Source organism: Halichondria panicea, chromosome 1 (assembly GCF_963675165.1).
Source record: "Halichondria panicea chromosome 1, odHalPani1.1, whole genome shotgun sequence".
Taxonomy (NCBI): domain Eukaryota; kingdom Metazoa; phylum Porifera; class Demospongiae; order Suberitida; family Halichondriidae; genus Halichondria; species Halichondria panicea.
In genome coordinates this window covers 15385501-15404837 of record NC_087377.1, presented here as the reverse complement: position 1 = coordinate 15404837, position 19337 = coordinate 15385501, and the positions used below count along the sequence as shown (strand labels likewise).

General features: G+C 39.6%; 2 protein-coding genes across 2 annotated transcripts in view; one reads left to right on the top strand and one right to left on the bottom strand.

Annotated features, from left to right (window-relative positions):
* Nucleotides 1-7982, bottom strand: part of LOC135352059 (uncharacterized) — a gene marked incomplete in the record, with an annotated part of 851949 nt that extends 843967 nt beyond the window's left edge. Inside the window, 3 exon segments of the mRNA XM_064551164.1 lie at nt 66-257; nt 545-955; nt 7731-7982. Of these exon segments, the coding sequence (XP_064407234.1) occupies nt 66-257; nt 545-955; nt 7731-7800 (673 nt within the window).
* Nucleotides 7983-12202: 4220 nt separating this feature from the next.
* LOC135352116 (WSCD family member CG9164-like) lies at nt 12203-18957 on the top strand. Its single transcript, XM_064551287.1, has 10 exons — nt 12203-12571; nt 13898-14048; nt 14659-14730; nt 14824-14990; nt 16514-16652; nt 16716-16725; nt 16943-17057; nt 17982-18090; nt 18415-18537; nt 18816-18957. Exons 1-10 carry the CDS (start codon nt 12364-12366, stop codon nt 18952-18954), a joined length of 1233 nt encoding a protein of 410 aa, XP_064407357.1. The 5' UTR covers nt 12203-12363; the 3' UTR covers nt 18955-18957.
* Nucleotides 18958-19337: the final 380 nt, after the last annotated feature.

Below are 19337 nucleotides of genomic sequence, written 5' to 3'. Positions count from 1 at the left end.
TACATCTAGGCCAACGTACAGGTTCAAGGTCTGAAAACTGCAAAAATTATGCCCCTCAATATTACCTGAGCAAATTGGTTCGCTTCCACTCCAAGCACCCCCAGCCAGACAATGCCTTGTGGCGTCTCCAAATAGCTCAAGTCCACCCTCGCAGTTGTAGTCTGCTACTGTTCCAGTCGTGTAGTTACCATTGCTAAGGGGACTAGAAGAGAATTCTATCTCACCATCAGTAGGACGATCCAGTGGATTACAGTCACCTGGACAGAAGAATTCCACAGTATACACTATAGCCATGGCTACAGAACACAGAGCTCTCCGTAGGCTATACTATAGACTCCTAATTGTAAGGCACTCACTGACTGGTCAACCAACACAACCCGTATATATATCAAATATAAAAAATGCCACACACCCCAAACATTGTGCTTAACAATGCTATATAACTACAGTATCAGCTCACTCAAAAATACATCTGAAAACCACATCACGATCAAACACATGTGAAACACTCTCACTAAACTGTTTAAGTGTAACTATAGCTTACTTATTGAGAGAAAAGCATCATCTGAGGTGTCACACGAGGGGGATTGACCTATAACCACCGAGTAAGCCCCCTCATCATCAGGATCGTTCACACTGAGCACTGTCAGATTACTAGTATTCGTACCGACGTATTTAAATGTAGTGTCTACAATGTCAACTCCATCTTTCCTCCACTGATAAAGAACATCGTCAGCATCACGTCTAGATCTAGCTCCACCATCTTCACCAAGACTTAGTGGTGATAATAGTTTTGGATCATCAAAGGCCACACTCCGTTTTCTAACCGGTACCATTACTGGCACTGCGCCACTGCCAGTGCCACTGCCAGTCATAGTGGGACTAACTTCGACAATAAAAGTGACATCGATACCGGCATCGACATTCAGCATATCCATTGGATGAGAGGTAATTTCTGGGATATAGGAGAAACACAGATTATATACATGTATCGTTATAGTTATTGAAGGCATATGCCATATTGCACGAGGGCGCCTGCAATAACTAACTTGTTGCCCAATGATGTGAAACTCTTTTAATTTTTCCCTATTAAAAGACATGTGTTTTGAGTGAATTTATTAGTTTTTGCAGAATGTAAGAATCCCCTTACATTTTATTCCCACAACTAGTGCAAAAGGTAGCAGCCTATTAGAGGCTAATGAGTACTACTCGTACTGAGTCATCACTACTGTCTGTTTCACTGAAATTCTTTACTAGAGTGACACAAGGTGTCATGGGGCGAGCGGAATTAAGCGGTTAAGTTCATGATTGTTTGATACAGTTCATAGCCGAGATATGGATTTGTTAAATTAATGTAAAGTATATAGTTTGGCTTGTAGACCAAGCAACGTTTATTATCACTACACAGAGCTATACAGTGAAAAATCGCACTACCTGTGAAAGTATGTCACCTTATAAGGTAATTTTATAATTATAGAACGTGAGCAGGTGAGAGGCTATATAGTCTCGCTGCCATATACAATATAAGTTCAATCATGCAGTTCGTATACAGTATGGACCCCGAGTGAGAGGCTATAACATCCTCTGCTTCTACATTGTATACTATCTATGGTGTAGCTCGCAATAATTCATGTAAAAGTTTGGTAAAGGGTCACAAGTACAAAAAAACTAATAATATCGTGCCGATCCAGACAACACAGACAGACAGATAAAATCTCAACGTTGCACACTATATAGGTAAGCCCCAATTATAAACTAGGAGCATGCAGAGCATGTTTGGGGCGAGCGTGCGCAAATTGTGTATCAGGGTAATCAATGCTAGCCATTTCAATTATAGCCAAGTAGAATACAACGAGCTGAGAGATATCACAGCATCGCTATTAAAAGAAACTTGCCATGGAATGGCCACTGAACCGTCTCTACAACCCATCACAAGCGAAAGATTCAACAGAACCACAGCAGATCGACAGAACGGTGCCCGTCTTGATGTAGTGGCTAATGGTTTTTGGGGAAGTTCTTTCGAGAGAGCGTTCTTTAACGTTAGGGTTTTCAACCCATTTTCTCCCTTGAACAGACACTCCTCTCTAACCGCATCTTATTGCCACCATGAGAACCTGAAAAAGAGGCGCTACAAACAGCGTATAAGAGAAGTGGAGCACTCCTCTTTTACCCCCCTGGTCTTCGCTACCACAGGTGGCCTTGGCCCAGCAGCTGGAGCCTTCTACAAACGCCTGGCCAGCATGCTCTCGGACAAATGGAAGCAACCATACAGCACCACCATTGGCTGGCTAAGATGTAGAATATCATTCTTACTACTCAGATCCTCCATCATGTGTCTGAGAGGCGCTAGTTCTTCGAAGTCATCCTTCAACGGCCATCTAGCTGCTTCCGTGGACCTCACCACTGCGGACTCCAACCTCTCTGTCTAAACTCTGAATAATTATAGCTTCACATTACCCTGCCATATCTATACCTCAGCCTCAGTCACTCACAATAATTATTCATTACATGTTTATTAAAAAAAATTACAAGAAATCGTTTGAGCCGTAGTGTGTAATTGCATCACATTGCCATGAATGTTGCTCATGCAGTTGCACTGACGAAATGTTTTTAGGCTGTTGCCTGCTTTACAATGGTGATAGCTCCAGCCCAGAAATCAGCTTGCAGTATGATAGATTCCAACTCATCTAACAAGGCAGCCTTTCTTGAACTGCTCTAACCGAAGTTACATCCAACGATGAGGTACTTATAGAGTTAAACCTATCTATATGAGCAACATAATGTTATCAACATGGCCCATCATTTTACACAGCATGGGAAAAGGTGTGTCTGTACAAACCAACAGGACTCGAGGAGCAAGGTTAGGAGGAAGGAGATATTATCACAATACTATACTGTTTCTTGCTGGACCCAAGTTACAAGGCTAACAAGCACTGAACAATCCTTAGCATGTAAGCTGCTCTGACCTGTTAATGTTGTAACTAAGGGTACCTGTGTGACCTCAGACGTCTTCATCTGAGCTGCTCTGACCTGCCGTAGTGTCTGGTCTTTGTGTTGTCCTGGTTTATTATCACGAGATACATTGTCAAGACCATGCTGAACGCAAGTAGACAAGTATTCAGTGATTTACTGTCCTATCCATGCAAGAAGTTGCTGTGACCTCCTGCAAAAGACGTGCCTGTGTGATCTCAGGCTCAGAAGGTCCCCATCTGAGCTCCTCTGGCCTGCTATAGTGCTGTAGGCGTGCCTGTGGCCTCAAGAGTCTCTGTGTCTTGTCTGGGTACCTGTCTTTTGCTCATGCGCAGCAATTCACGTAGAAATTAAATCAGTAATAATTATGACTATGGATTATCACAGTCTGTGCCAGTAACTGCACGAGTGCCTGCAAGGCACAGTGATAGTTACTAGGCACGGACGAGTGATAATCATCAGTATCCATGGGATAATGCATTTATTGCTTGGCAACCAAAATGCACGTTGAATCTGCGCATGCGCAACATGCGGTTGCTTTATCAACCAGAAGAATGCGTAGCAACAAAATTGAGTTCTCGAAAGACAAAGAAATAAGACTCTAGAACACCAAGAGAGCTTGCAGAAGGCTACTTAAAGATTTTGTAGAGAACAGACAAGAAAAAAAACAAGAAAACGTTGACAACCAGCAACCCGTTTTGAAAATGGATAGTTCTGAAGGATAAACAGCATGTGCTTGCTTTTTATCATGCTCCAGTGTATCAGAAGAGGAAACATGCACCGGTATAACTGAAGAAAAGTGTGACAACCGTTTTTGAAGCCAAAACGACTTTATACAAGCCTGAACAGGCTTATATGGTGGTGCAGTACACTTCTACATGTGCGACAAAGCACCCACTCCCAACACTGATGCCTGTTTGATGCATTAAATTAGCCTCGAATCCAGGCCGATTTAAATACGGCCTGGTACCTATTGCATGTGTAATTAATTATAGGCGTGGCAGTCCACGCCCATGTACTAACTACTATTATATGAAGCTTTTTATAGCCTAGCTAGCTAGCTAGCTGTGGCCTTCTCTATGGTGTTGTGTTGAGAAGGCTTGCACACGAAGCCAGAAGAGGCTCTCATCTACCTCTATGATGATTGGATGGTCGTGATGTTTTGAACTGGGTTTCTGACAGACTATGGCAAGTCTTTGACTTTGTGCTTCCAACTGCAACCATAGGACCATCGTAGAGGTAGATGTGAGCCTCTTCTGGTTTCATAATAGTGTGCAAACCTTCTCGACAACACAATATTATAAAGAATATAAGCCACAGCTTCACAGGAGAGAGAGTTTAACAAATACTTGTCTCCTGTGGCTTTATGCCCTCTATTGTGTTGTCAAGAAGGCTTACACACTTGTCTAAAGCCAGAAGAGGCTCTCTACGATGGTCCTATGGTTGCAGTTGGAAGCACAAAGTCAAAGACTTGCCATAGTCTGTCAGAAACCCTTTAAAAATAATACGGAAAGAAACTAGTAAACAAACTAGTTTACGGTATAATTTTACAAAGGTTTACTAACGTGAACGAATTCCCTAGATTCTGGGGAACTCAGTTTGTGCATGTGCACTATCACCCATGCAATAGAGACCAGGCCGTATTTTAATCGGCCTGGTAGGCTAGCATTAAATATGAACACTGAAAACCTCCTGACCCTCAGCTTCACTGCAAAAAGAGCACAGAAGTGATACAGAGCATCAGAAAACAAGAAAAGAGACTGATAAACATTGCAATGCATGATTGTAAGTGTGTAAACTATGTTTTTCTTGTTCTCTCACTGCTGAAAACGTTTTATTCCAAATAAGAATCACTTCCTAGTGTGCAATAACAAGTGTGCAATAATACTTCCGGGTGTGCGATATGTTATAGTTATTGACTGGTTGACTAGTAATTATGGCTTATAAACAACCAATGCCGAGGGCGCAGCCCGAGGCTGAGGTTGTTTATAAACCATAATTACTAGGCAACCAGTCAACAACTGATTTATTTACTGCAAAAACAGCAAAACAGTCATTTGAACATCAGTGGAGACAGTCAAACTTGCTCTCACAGCCTCAGAATTATGCAGTTAGAGAACAGTTACAGGCATAGAACTAGCAGTACTACTGTGGAGCTACATGAGCTAGCTATAGGTTCAGCTAGCTGGAAGCCATGCATAAACTTTGACCAGACCCGCCCACCACTAAATGCAGCTGCGAGGTTTGTACATGTAGCTAGCTAGCTAGCTACCTGTACTGTAGCTGTTACTGTACTGTAGCTCTGAACTAGTCTGTTATTGTCAACAACACCACAGTCTACTTGTAATCCTCTACTTCTGAGCCACAGCCTTGACTACTGAGAAAGCACAGAGCAAGAATTTGACTACAGGCTTCAGCTAGTTACCAAATTTTGTCAAGATGCATCATATCAATTCAAATCTGCTGAGGAAGTAGATTATAAGAATAGTGCCTGGGGGAAGTAATTATATAATATAATTACTGGACATCACCTAGGATACGGACTGAATCAGTAAATAAGGAAAAATATCGGTGATGAGTTGCTTCCTGTGCAATTTGAATGTAAAACGCTGATGTCAGCACTTATTAAAAAGCAATAATATGATATTATCCCTATGGATACTGAAGATTATCACGAGTCTGTGCCAGTAACTGCACGAGTGACAGTTACTAGGCACGAACAAGTGATAATCATCAGTATCCATGGGATAATGCATTTATTGCTTGGCAACCAAAATGCAGGTTGAATCTGCGCATGCGCAACATGCGGTTGCTTTATCAACCAGAAGAATGCGTAGCAACAAAATTGAGTTATCCCAGTTGAAGACGAGTTTAAGAGAAAGAAAACAGCTAGAAAGACAAAGAAATAAGACTCTAGAACACCAAGAGAGCTTGCAGAAGGCTACTTAAAGATTTTGTAGAGAACAGACAAGAAAAAAAGACAAGAAAAACGTTGACAACCAGCAACCCGTTTTGAAAATGGATAGTTCTGAAGGATAAACAGCATGTGCTTGCTTTCTATCATGTTCCAGTGTATCAGAAGAGGAAACATGCACCGCTATAACTGAAGAAAAGTGTGACAACCGTTTTTGAAACCAAAACGACTTTATACAAGCCTGAACAGGCTTATAATTATGGTGGTGCAGTACACTTCTACATATGCAATACTCTGCTCAAAGCACCCACTCCCAACACTGATGCCTGTTTGATGCATTAAATATGAACACTGACAACCTCCTGACCCTCAGCTTCACTGCAAAAAGAGCACAGAAGTGATACAGAGCATCAGAAAACAGGAAAAGAGACTGAAAAAGCACCCACTCCCAACACTGATGCCTGTTTTTTTTGTTTTTTTTATTACTTGAGCTGCCACCGCGCCTGTCGTACCACCTTCTCTGGTATCCCTCGTGCGGCTACGCCTAGAGGTAGAATGAAGTGTGAGAAACGATCATTACCAAATACTAGAACTAAGGGCGTTTATACACCCTTGATAGAATGCTAAATGATTTAGCGTTCTCTAGCTTGAATTGCACCAAAGGAAGAGGCATGCAACTCACTATCTATAGTACATGTAGCTAGCAGAATTCAAACGTGCATGGGTGGATGAATGTGTGAATTTGCATGAAGTGCTAAAAATATTTTTAGCACAATCGTGCACAATCTGCCAACGTTTGAACTCTGTGCTCATTTGTTGCTATTGCATTCCTCTCTCTTAATACTTTTATACGCCTTTGCTTGCTTGCACTGATAAGCTTTTACATTCTCACCTTTGACCTCAAAGGAATTCTATAAAGGTCACATGACTGAACGCATCATGATGATGCGTGTCCAACCTCTCTGTTCCTGCAGCATGACAAGTTGTCACGCCCACATGATTTTGGTACTAACTCAGCAGGTATTTTATGTGGGCAAACATTCGTGATTGAGCAATATTGATTCGTAATATTATCGTGGTTGCTGCTTGCACTGCATGCAGGTAAAGGTAAGCAAGGTCACTTTATTAATTCGTGGGGGCTTCAACGACGAAAACCACGAATTTTGCCCCCCAGAAATTACCAGCTACACGGTATCTATATATAAATGTTTGACAAAGTCCCAAAGGATACACGTTAGTCTTTTCTCGATCACCCATGCAATCTTAATTAACAATAACCATGCACCTATATATGTTGCAGCTCTTCGTTCACTTATATACAGTACAGCCAATCATAAACATTTAAAGCCTGCAAGGAATCATTTCCTCACCTATAAACCATAATTATAACATCATCATTTGACTGAGAGAGCCACATACAATATTGCGATAATTATATAATAATTATACAACATCATACTGAGAGCATATCACTATAATAGTATTTCGTATATATACGTACTTTGCTATGCCGACATGCATGACAAACTACCTATACATGTAACATGCATGCATGCATGCATGCTGAATTAAGAACAGCATGACAACACCACAAGTTATACCGTATAGCGGGTAATTTTCGGGGGACAAAATATTCGTGATTGAGCAGTATTTAGTCATTTCGTGGATAATATTTTCGTGGTTGCTGCTTGCATGCACTGCAGGTAAAGGTAGACAAGGTTGTTTCATTCGTGGGTAATATATTCGTAGTCAGACCTTCAACCACGAAAACCACGAATATTTTGCCCCACGAAAATTACCCGCTATATGGTATTATGGATATAATTATATAATTTTTTATACGTACCATATTCAGACGACTTGACTGCTTGTATAAACAGGCAAAGAGCAAAAGTTCTCAGTAGAATCGCAGACATGGCATCCGCTGTGCACTGAAGTGATAGATACAAGATATCTAATTCTTTTTGCAACTGTGAGTAGCTATATAGTGATCTAATCAGGATACCATGCAGACTTCAAGGCTTGGATGGACAGTAGCTTTCACAAATGAAAATAACACAATTGCATGCAGACATTCATATAGACTAACACAAATGAAGCATGTAGCGCATGTGCATCAAGGCATATATAGGAGTTCTGTGTTCATTACACCATAGATACAGACGATTACACCGCCATACACCATGCAGCTATTATAATTATGTGCATAGTTTTCACTCAAGTGCGTGACTAGTGGCAACTATCATGCAGGAAAATGCAGGAAATGCATTTGCCACAATAGCCAGCACTATGTGTGAAAACCACACATGAATTAGTCTAAATTGCGAAATCTGCGAACAGATTCCAGGGGAATGTCCCGTGAAAGACGTATATTATATAATAATTATTATAGGCCCTGATAAATATTGTGCTCAAAATAATTTTAGCATATAAAATTTAATAAGTGTCTAACAATAATCGGAAATAATCTTACATGGCAAAAAATAATACTGAAGGTGAATATTATGTCAGCAAGATAATGATAACACTGAGAATCATGATAAATTACGTCATGTGTCAGTTGTGTGTTGTGTTTATGTCTTCGTCTTATAATTATTATGTCACTTTTTTTGGATTCCCGGTCTACGAAGGGCTCTCTTAGGTATTTCAGGAAACAGAACAATTGTTATGGCTTATATGGCTGTTAGCCTAATGTAGCTAAGCTGAGCCAGGAGCTCAAATCTGTGATAATTCAAACCACCAATATATGAGAGTGATGAACAAGACTGGTCTCTCGGCTAATATTTGGGTTGCGCAGGAGCTTGCATTAGATCGACTAATGTATAGATTTATAGTGTTTAATGCATGGGTCTCGCAATGGTCGGAAAATCGATCCCTTCCTGGCCAGCCACATGCACTATAAAGTCAGAACTGTATGCCATGATGACTAATTTGTATAGATTGCAACCAATATTCCAATGTTGCTAAGAGCATTACAGTAAAAGTGAATGTAGCTACAATAATAGCACCTTGTATGTATGCATGCATGTAGTCATGCAAGTGCCTTAAGCAAAATAAACGTGCACAGACACATCTATAGTATGCACACATAGAATAAGACTTACCAACATTTTTGGGGAGCTCATACCGAACCAATTAAGGTAAACAAACAATTACTATAGAGAGTGGATCAAGGGTATCCACGAATATATGTGAAACTTGATATGTGAAACTTTAACTGCATGCTAACGTTTTGTTACATGTACTAGTTATTATCCAGCACGAGCGGCCCTTGGGCATTATATTATTGCTCCAGTGCAATATATAGCATGTTGCATGAGGGCGCCTGCAATAACTAACTTGTTACCCAATGACGTCAATGATTAGTCAATTTTTTCCTGTAATAAAAGACATGTGTTTCAATAGTTTTGTTGAATTACATAGTAAATTTCTTAGGTTTTGTTCCCACATGAAAGGTACGTATATAGTATAGCCTATAAAAGGGACCAAATGAGTTATTGGGTGGTTGGGTGGCCCCCCAAAAGTATAGATATCTTTCTCAAAATCTACTGCATTTAGTGCATACAAAATCCCAGTGCAATATATGGTTGCTATAGTGATGCAACATGCCATACAGCATGCAGAGGCCATACAGTAACTTAATAAAGTAGTGCCTTAATTGTTGTTTTGAAAACAAGCATGCAATATTTATAGTTATACCTGCATGTGCATGCATGGTAAAATATTTATTCTCGATGCTTCAAAAAATTTCAGGTCTACGATTTATAAGTCAATCAGGCACACACCATAATTATGTATATATATTAGAAGTGAACGTGGATTACAATTCTTATCGTTCATATATAATTAATTTATTGCTGTTAGCATTTTTATTATTTTGTGCTGCGAGCTTGCATGCATGCTAGATCTAGACTATATAATTATATAGATCTAGGCCACTCACAGTACATAACCACTCAGTGGCCAGCCATGCATGCACATGCACTCAGTAAAGCCAGTCGAACAATTTTCTGTCGACCGATTTGTTCTCTGACTATTAAATTGCAACCAATCGATCTCCAACACTGCTACATGTAAGAAGCATTGTAAATGTACAATTGATAAGGCACCTGCATGTTTGTATGCATGCATGCAGTCTAAGTGCCTTCAGCAAAATTAATGTGCATGAATGCCATAGTTAACGTATTAATAGTAGTGGTTGTGACCAGTCAGAACAGTTACGCACTGTGACCAGTCAGAACATTTATAATTATGCACTGTGGACACATATATAATAGGGAATAAGACTTATATAACACAACATTTTTGGGACTCATACGAAACCTAGCAATTATTTCAGGTAAACAAACAATTACAAGTTAAGAGAATGGAACAAGAGTATAGACCAATTTCCACCAATAAGCTCCAGCATACTTTCCCTGTGACTGTTACCTGATGTATTTTGGCGACTGCCAGTTCCAGATACGAATTTTTGGTCATCATAAAACAGCTTACAACCCATAATAATACATGTACAGAAAAAGTGAACAACGATTGACACATGCGCACACAAAAGAGACTTAGACTTTTGGCATAGATCGTTTTTAACAACAATAATGGTCGATCATTACTCACTCTTTCACTTTGTCTGGACCTAATTTCACATCTTATAATGTATAGGCTAAGCTTATGAGCAATAATTATCCACCCACGCAAACTAATTTATTAAAAACTGTTAAATTAGGCGTGGTTAATATGCTGATAATATTTCTGCGTTTACTCATTCATTCGCAGAATTTGCAGAATTATAGGCCGCAGAAATTTCTAGCTATACGGTATACTTCCAGCCATTATTGCGCATGCACACGTGATTAGCTCCATCCATGCATTATTGGAGCAAACTAGGGGAAACTAAACCAGGAAACAACAAATCTACACCCCTGCATGCATGTGTACATAATGCCATATTGGCCCCGGGCTGTTCGGCTGGGATCGAGGCTAGTAAACAAACAATTACAAGAGAATGGAACAAGAGTATAGATCAATTTCCACTAATAAGCTCCAGCATACTTGTCCCAGTGACTGTTACCTGATGTATTTTGGCGACTGCCAGTTCCAGATACGAATTTTTGGTCATCATAAACAAAAAACAACAATTGACACATGCGCACACAAAAGAGACTTAGACTTTTGGCATCGATCGTTTTTAACAACAATAATGGTCGATCATTACTCACTCTTTCAGTTTGGACCTAATTTCACATCTTATAATGTAAACTATAGGCTAAGCTTTAGCCTCGATTCCAAGCCGCTGAGAAATCAAGGGGCTGGAGTCGAGGCTAGCTAAGCTTATGAGCAATAATTATCCGCCCACGCAAACTACTCTACCGTATAGCTAGACATTTCTGCAGCCCAAAAATTCTGCGAATAGCTATCACCTGGAATGATGCCTGACTGGATGCCAATTAAGACAAGTGATGATTATAGGAATGCTCATATAATTATAGGTGTTCTGTTTGTAAGCAATGGTCATAATTCTAAAAAGACCTTCAGTTCTGCGGATAATATTTCTGCGAATTGAACTTTCAACTGTTAAATTAGGCATGGTTAATAAGCATTTGCTGATAATATTTCTGCGTTTACTCATTCATTCGCAGAATTCGCAGAATTATAGGCCGCAGAAATTTCTAGCTATACGGTATACTTCCAGCCATTATTGCGCATGCACACGTGATTAGCTCCATCCATGCATTTTTGGAGCAAGCTAGGGGAAACTAAACTAGGAAACAACAAATCTACACCCCTGCATGCATGTGTACATAATGCCATATTGGCCCGGACTGTCCCGGCTGGTCCGGTTTTGGCCTATAGCCTCGATCCCAGGCCGATTAAATGACCTAGATACGAGGCAAATTTTTGCCCGGACAACTTTCTGTTTTTGTAGCTATATATATAGGTATAGGTAATGCGATTAAAATTTTTTCCTAGTATAATGGGTTGTCAATATAAAATCAATTAGTAAACTCGGGCGTTTTGTGCCTGGATCGAGAGAAGACCACTGAGCAGGAGCAGCTCGTTTCCACTGTCATAACAGTGGCCAACAGGTTAAAGGGTATACTTTCATGCAATCACACATATACATGCAAACTTGAAGAATACGCTATTCTTTGGGTTCGCTATAATCATGTAAAATAGTATCAAAACCAAATTACTTGTACCCGTATTTTTATCTCTTGTATATGCTTGCATATTGGTTATATGGGTTCTCTGAGATAACATAGCAACAGCTAAAGCCATTTCACAATTCGTTAGCTACTATAGAATGCACGTTTATTAATAAACATTCTTGTGTCACCATGCATGCAGTTGTGTGAGTTTGGCAATAAAAGTATAGTATAGAGAGATTTGATAAAACATCAAAAGTCAAGTCTGCTCATGCAGTTATCAGCTCAAGTAACTTATCGATCGCTAAACTTGAAGCTTCTATATAGCTCTGAGGAATGAGCAAATACAGACGTTCATTTTTTATTGCTGTCCTGGCTGTATTAGGAACCATGGTTTCGTTTGGACTATATCATGTAAATTTGAGAAATGATTTAAAGTTTGATACGGAAGACGTAGGAACAAAGATGGTTCCTACTGAGATCAGTGTGACGATTGGGGTCAGCAAAGAAACAGAAATGGCTACTCAAGAACATCTTCATAAAGGTACACTACTACTTAATTAAGGTTACGTAAACTGTTTGCTCATTAATTTATATATTCATGAGCTAGATCTAGTGATCTTAAGCTTATAGTCTCAAATTCCAGCCTCAGTCTTTTTAAGTGATTCGTGCACGCATGTCGGACCTCCTCTGCATGTGCCTTGTCTGCCCAGGGAGTGGTTGTCAACTGTTAGTGAGCTGGCCACATGCAGGTCTCTTGAACCTATATATATAGGATGCTCAGAGAGCATTCACCCCGTGCGTTGACATAACGGACACGCAATTAACTTTTTGTCCTATATATGATCGTGAATCGGGGAATGATCATGCACGTATTATAGATCGATAGACGTTTTTTTGTGTTTTTTGTCGCCTTTGAAATCACTTCCAAGTTTCAACTATTAGTAGCTCAGTTTTTTGTCCACACACAAACCGACACATGCACACACATGCATATACACACACCAATGACTCTATACCCCTGTTGCATACACATGCAGGGTATAATTATACACCATGCAGTCAGTGCAGCTGTATAATTATATAGTTGTAGATCTTAGAGGTAAACTAATGCTCGAAGATGACGGAACACCATACACAGTTACATAATAATATAGGCATCTGCAGAATATAGATATGGTGTGTTCCGTCATCCAATATTGCATGAGCATTATAACTCTTTAATTTACTTTAAATGCCCCAAATGGAACACCATGCACATCTGCCTAATTAATACGACTGAAGATTTGATTTCTGTATCCCCCCAAAAGAAATTATTGGGAGAGGTGCCTTTACACAGTTTTCAGAGAAAAAGTGCAAAAACAAAACCTGCGCTGTAAAAGTATTACGAGATATGTAGATGACAATGTTATTTACCGATAATACTGTACGAAACTTTAGTCAAAATTGAATATCGTGGCTAAGAGCCTATTTATAGAAGCTATAAAATTCCATGCATACAAAATAGAAACCATATATATAGAGCAGTTTTACAGCAAAGGCATTGAAAACTGGAGCAGCTTAGAGCATTTGTTTCTCTCCCCATACACTGGTAACAAATAAAATTTTTGCAGCGCTGCATGTTTACAATAAGGACAGTAACATGCATCATGCATTTATTGTGGTCACTTATGACCTATGAACTGGTCATCCTCCAGTCAAGTTAATCCAAATGGGCCCCAAAGTCTCTTTATAGCATGTGTTTATTATAGTCACTGTAATTGGTCTTACCTATTATAGAGGCTGGCATGCAGGCTTCATGCATAACTGCATGCAATGACATTGTACATATTATTGTTTCAACAAGCATGCATAAACCAACCACATACAGAATTTAGGTCTTTGGCTCCATCATCAAAGCGTAAGGCAGCAAGTCCTCACAAGAAGAAGCAACCACCGTCAGTGTCACTATCGATTATTAACCAAAGCACACTCTTTAAGAGCAACTATCCCCCACCCACCATCAACGGCTACACTTGCCAGTAAGACCGTATGCATAGCAGAAAGTTCAGTTGGTGAACATTTTCCTATAAACTATACCAAGTTAAAAAATAATGGTGATCCATGCATGGTTAGCTATAGTTATTACATCAAAAAACGCGTCATAAAAAAACGGCAACCGTTTTTACTACATGTTTATATACCGTAAACGTTGAAATTTTCGACGGGTGTTTAATTTCGTTTTTTTCGTCCTTGGACTCAATGCACGAAATTAAACATATACGTGGGTGTACGTGTACGTGGTAGCCACACCTACGTTAATATAATGGATGAAAATTTATGCGCACGAAATTTAAGAATTGTGGGCCTAGTGCAGAAAGTGCGAAATTTTGATGCGTCGAAAATTTCAACGTTTACGGTAGGACCAAAGTTTTGGCTGTTATGATTAATTTGTGTTGAGAGGCTGTTTTGTACCTCTTACTGCATAAAAAATTTTTTCCCAAACTAGACCTTGCCTCTTATCACAGGGCCTTTCTGCAAGGGTGGCCGGCCAGAGGGATTCCACTTATTATAACTCAAATGGAGTATAGTGTGTGTGTGCATGTTATACAGCTTCAATCTTCTTTTGTTTCCTCATTGCTTTGCTTGCAGAGATAGCATGTGCTCTGAGTTCCTGAAACCACTAAACATGAGAAAGTACAAGGCGGATACCACAAAAATACTGTGAGCTTGTGTGTTGGGTGTAATGTGATGTGATGTTTAACTTATATCCTCTTGTGCATGCAATGAATGCCATAATTTATATCGTCCATGTAGTTCTGATTTGTCATCCGATTCAAAGATCGCTCAAGCCTCATCGATTAACGGGCCTTGCCACTTTATGAATGGCAGCAATCGCCCAGCAGTGGCTCTGGCTAGTTTCCCTGGGTCTGGGAACACCTGGACTAGGGGGTTACTGGAGAAGGCTACTGGAGTGTGTACAGGTAAGGGGCATATATATAATTATTATTATGCATAAAGTATATCTGCATGTCCGCGGCCGGCAATTTATCCAGGGATATAATTATGCCCACACTGATCGGTGCATGTGCATGGTTACCGTATAGCGCGAAATTTTTGAGGCACTTATATACGGTGGCCCTGAGCGTTACTATTAGTTCACCTTAGCTACTTGATACTTCGCCTACCTTAGCTACTGGGTAGTTCGCCTACCTTAGCTACTGGGTAGTTCGCCAACCTTAGCTACTGGGTAGTTCGCCAACCTTAGCTACTGGGTAGTTCGCCAACCTTAGCTACTTCGAAGTTGACCTTTGAACTGTATGTTAATGCTGCTGCTGGAGCCATGCAACTCAATATAAATGAGAGCTCCATGTATATATACAGGTACTGAGGATTATCTGCAGCCAGTTAGTGCTACCCTATGGGTAACAGCAATGCAAGATGAGAGTACCACACTTGATTCATTTGGAAGTTACATGTTATTCACAATACTAGCTAGTCTAATAGCTTGGGGCAATAGAGCTAGGATTAAGAGACCTTTTTCTTCTCTTCCCCCTCCCCTCTGAGAAAAGGTCTGGCCCTAGACTAATACAACACATGCAGTTCAAGTTGTTCACGTTTATATCTCCTAATCCCATTGCAGCACAAGAATTCTGTACTTACAATGGTTCTGGTGTGGTACTCTAGTCTTGCATTGCTGTTAGATAATCCTCAGTACCTGTATACGTGCTATGTAGCTCTCATTATTGATCTCTAGTCGCTATGTACAGTACGGCTACAGCAGCATTAAATAGAATTAACATGCAGTTCAAAGGTCAATTGCGAAGTAGCTAAGGTAGGTGAACTATCAAGCAGCGAAGGTAGGTGAACTATCAAGTAGCTAAGGTAGGCGAACTATCAAGTAGAACTACCCAGTAGCTAAGGTAGGTGAACTACCCAGTAGCTAAGGTAGGCGAACTATCAAGTAGAACTACCCAGTAGCTAAGGTAGGTGAACTACCCAGTAGCTAAGGTAGGCGAAGTATCAAGTAGCTAAGGTGAACTAATAGTAACGCTCAGGGCCACCGTACTTATATTTCGTGGATTGGCCTCTAAAAGCCATTTCGTTGCACAATGTTCGCGGAATGACTGCTAACCGGAAGCCACGCCTTAAATCTTTGCACGTTATAGCAGGTAATTTAACAATTTTCGTGGACTTATTTTCGTGTAGAATTCTAACCCACGAAATCCGCGAAAATTAAGCCCCTCGAAAATTTCGCGCTATACGGTATATAATAGTATTAGACAAAAATGAGATTCGAGCACGATTTAAAACAGCCACACCAATTCAAAATTCTGGGCACAACACCACTGCATGCAAATGCACGCATGCATGCATGTGTTAGCACTATATTCATGTACGTATAATTGTAAGTTAAAATATTGATGCTGGAATAATTAATATACGATATTATTAGCTGCATGTATATAATTATAGGTGGTGATGTTGTAAATGTCCGTCTCCCCAGGATCTGTATACATGGATAGAAAACTGCGCGAGAGTGGTTTTAACGGGGAGAGGATGATAACGGGAGTGGTGTGTGTGGTAAAGACTCATTTCACTGACAAAGCTGTACCATGGACCAACAGTTCGGGCGATATTTCACTGGTAAAGACTCATTTCACTGACAAAGCTGTACCATGGACCAACAGTTCGGGCGATATTTCACTACGAAGCTTTGTGAGCAATAAAGACTTAATTATACTGGATATCACGATCCATGCCGCAAAAATTAGATAGCAAAGTTCTGTTAGTTTTATTATAGTTGCAAAGGTTTTTACTTGTAAAACTATGTATAGCAATACATGCATGTGTGAGTTTACCTTTTTATGGTTGTTCTTAATTGCAATACTATAGGAATTGTACACTTATAATTATTTTCTTTCCGTGCATGAAGTCCGGGTATGGAAGTGCTATTCTGATAGTCCGAAACCCTTTTGATGCGTTAGTTTCAGAATGGACCAGGAAAAGATCACACAGCCATACCGGTGCCACCAATCCCAAATATTTCAGTGAGATATATATATATTTTTAGAGTACGCATATATACCTATATATATATAGCTTCTTGTTCATTTCATTATGCCTCTTACTCACAAATTACGAAGAAAATTTAGGTGGTATATATCGAACGATTGCAGTACAGTGCATCCAGTCTCTAGAGAGTATAGGATACGGGCCAGGCACAAACATGCATGTATATTAACAAATTTTCAGTGCTGATACCATGCATTGTGTATAGGTGAATGAATATCGTAACAAAAAATTTCCGCATGTCTATAGTGGGAAATCCATCATGCATTGAGGTAATAACGATCGAGGGTGCTAAGTTTTCTTATAAAAAGTTATACAATTATTCAATCCGTGTAAATGTTGGACCTTAGCTGTTATATTTCAAATCTCTCGGCAATTTGAGCCTTGCGAAGGATGTGTATAATCATGACATTGTAAGCAACATCGAACCTTTCATAACTGATTATACCTATGCAATTTTTTATACTGTTCTACTAATCACCACAAACACACCACCTTATGTTGCCATGGATATATAATATGTTGTAGCTTATTAATTCACTCACAAAATGGTATACCAGCATATTTTCTCAGATCATACTTTTAAGTACAACTATTATACTCACAAATTTGTCACTGCATATGGTCTCTATACTCTCTATGTATAGACTGGATCTACTACTTAATTCTTTATACTGCAGTGGAGTACGAAGTGGGGGGGGGGGGGGGCTCTATAGGGGCTGGAGCCCATCTTTCTAGCCTATATAGAGATGACTTATCAAGCTGCTCTATATTATATGTAGATATAACCGTACTTTTTTCCATTCCAAAAAGCTATAGAGCCCCCCCCCCATTGAGAAATTGCTTCCTACGCCACTGTATTGTGTACGTTTAATTTTATACATGCATTTATCTTATTATAGGTACTAATAAAAATTGGGACACTTTTGTTAGGAGAGAGTCCAAACAATGGAGCAAGTATTTCAGAACGTGGATGGTTGAGTCTCACGACCACCCCACCATGTTGGTCAGGTAAACAATGGATGATGTGTATAATGAAACTTCTCTTAATGGCCAACTGCGATATAAATAACAGGTCCCGTATACAAAAACAGCCCCTACACAAAGGCTGCATGTACAAATTATAATGGCCAAAACTTTGTTCACCAAACTAAGTTGTTCGTTGTAAAAATTATACGTATATAGATCCTATATAATTATATATATACGTGCCCGCTGTACTTGTCTGCATGCATGCATGTGCTTAACCTCATTGCATACCTCAAAACTTACTGTATATATGGCTCTATAATTATAGTAAAACTTGTCTATTACCCTTATCATATACCCGTTCAGGTACGAGGATTTGAAAGTTGACTTGGTCTCAAATGTAGAAAAGATGCTTGACTTTCTAAGCTTTCCCTACGATCATCAAGAATTGGAAAACCACCTGACCAAGGACTTCACTAAGTTTAAGAGGTGAGTCTATAGTTTCATGTTTACTACTTAGAGAGATTTGCGATAATCATTTCCACAAGTATTGCATGTGGTCGGCACCCCCATATATAGCGTAATTCAGCAGGACACCCACTATAATACAGGTTATAATTATAATAGGTCCCAAGGTCTCATAGCAGGCCACCCTCTATAATTATATCTATAATACTGACTACAATGTGTTAGGTGCAAACAATAAAACTCTGTTCACAGCTAAATCAGTCATAATTATAGTTCATTTATTATTTTCCTCCCTCTAGGAAACACAATGGTGTGACTGTGGATCACTTCACTGCTGAACAGAAGAATTTTGTTAGATCAATAATTAAACAAACACTGTCTTATTTGAGAGAATATAACCATGGCGACACACTGAATATTGAAGAATATTTATCGTAATAATTATTTATTTATGTGATCGTACAGTCGAAGCCTCTAATTTTGTGTTGGGTTTGGCCCTAAATTAAGTTTTTATGCATGGCTTCAATAATTTATGTCTATAGACCAAGGCCCATGCATCCCATGCATGCAATAGTTCCAACCACTCAATGGTCCAAACCCATGTGCGTACCTGGAGTAGCAGTACCAGCTTGTGCTGATATCAACACACTCTGTTCCGATTCCAAACTATACCCTCCTGAATCTCAACTTTAGCCATTAATCTCGTTCACAGTGAAACTAACGAGTCCGACTCCAATTTGAATAATATAGGTGTCGTCATCAATTTGAATAACAGGCTGGTCAAGTGAGTAATAACTGATAGGTGAATATTTGGCACATGC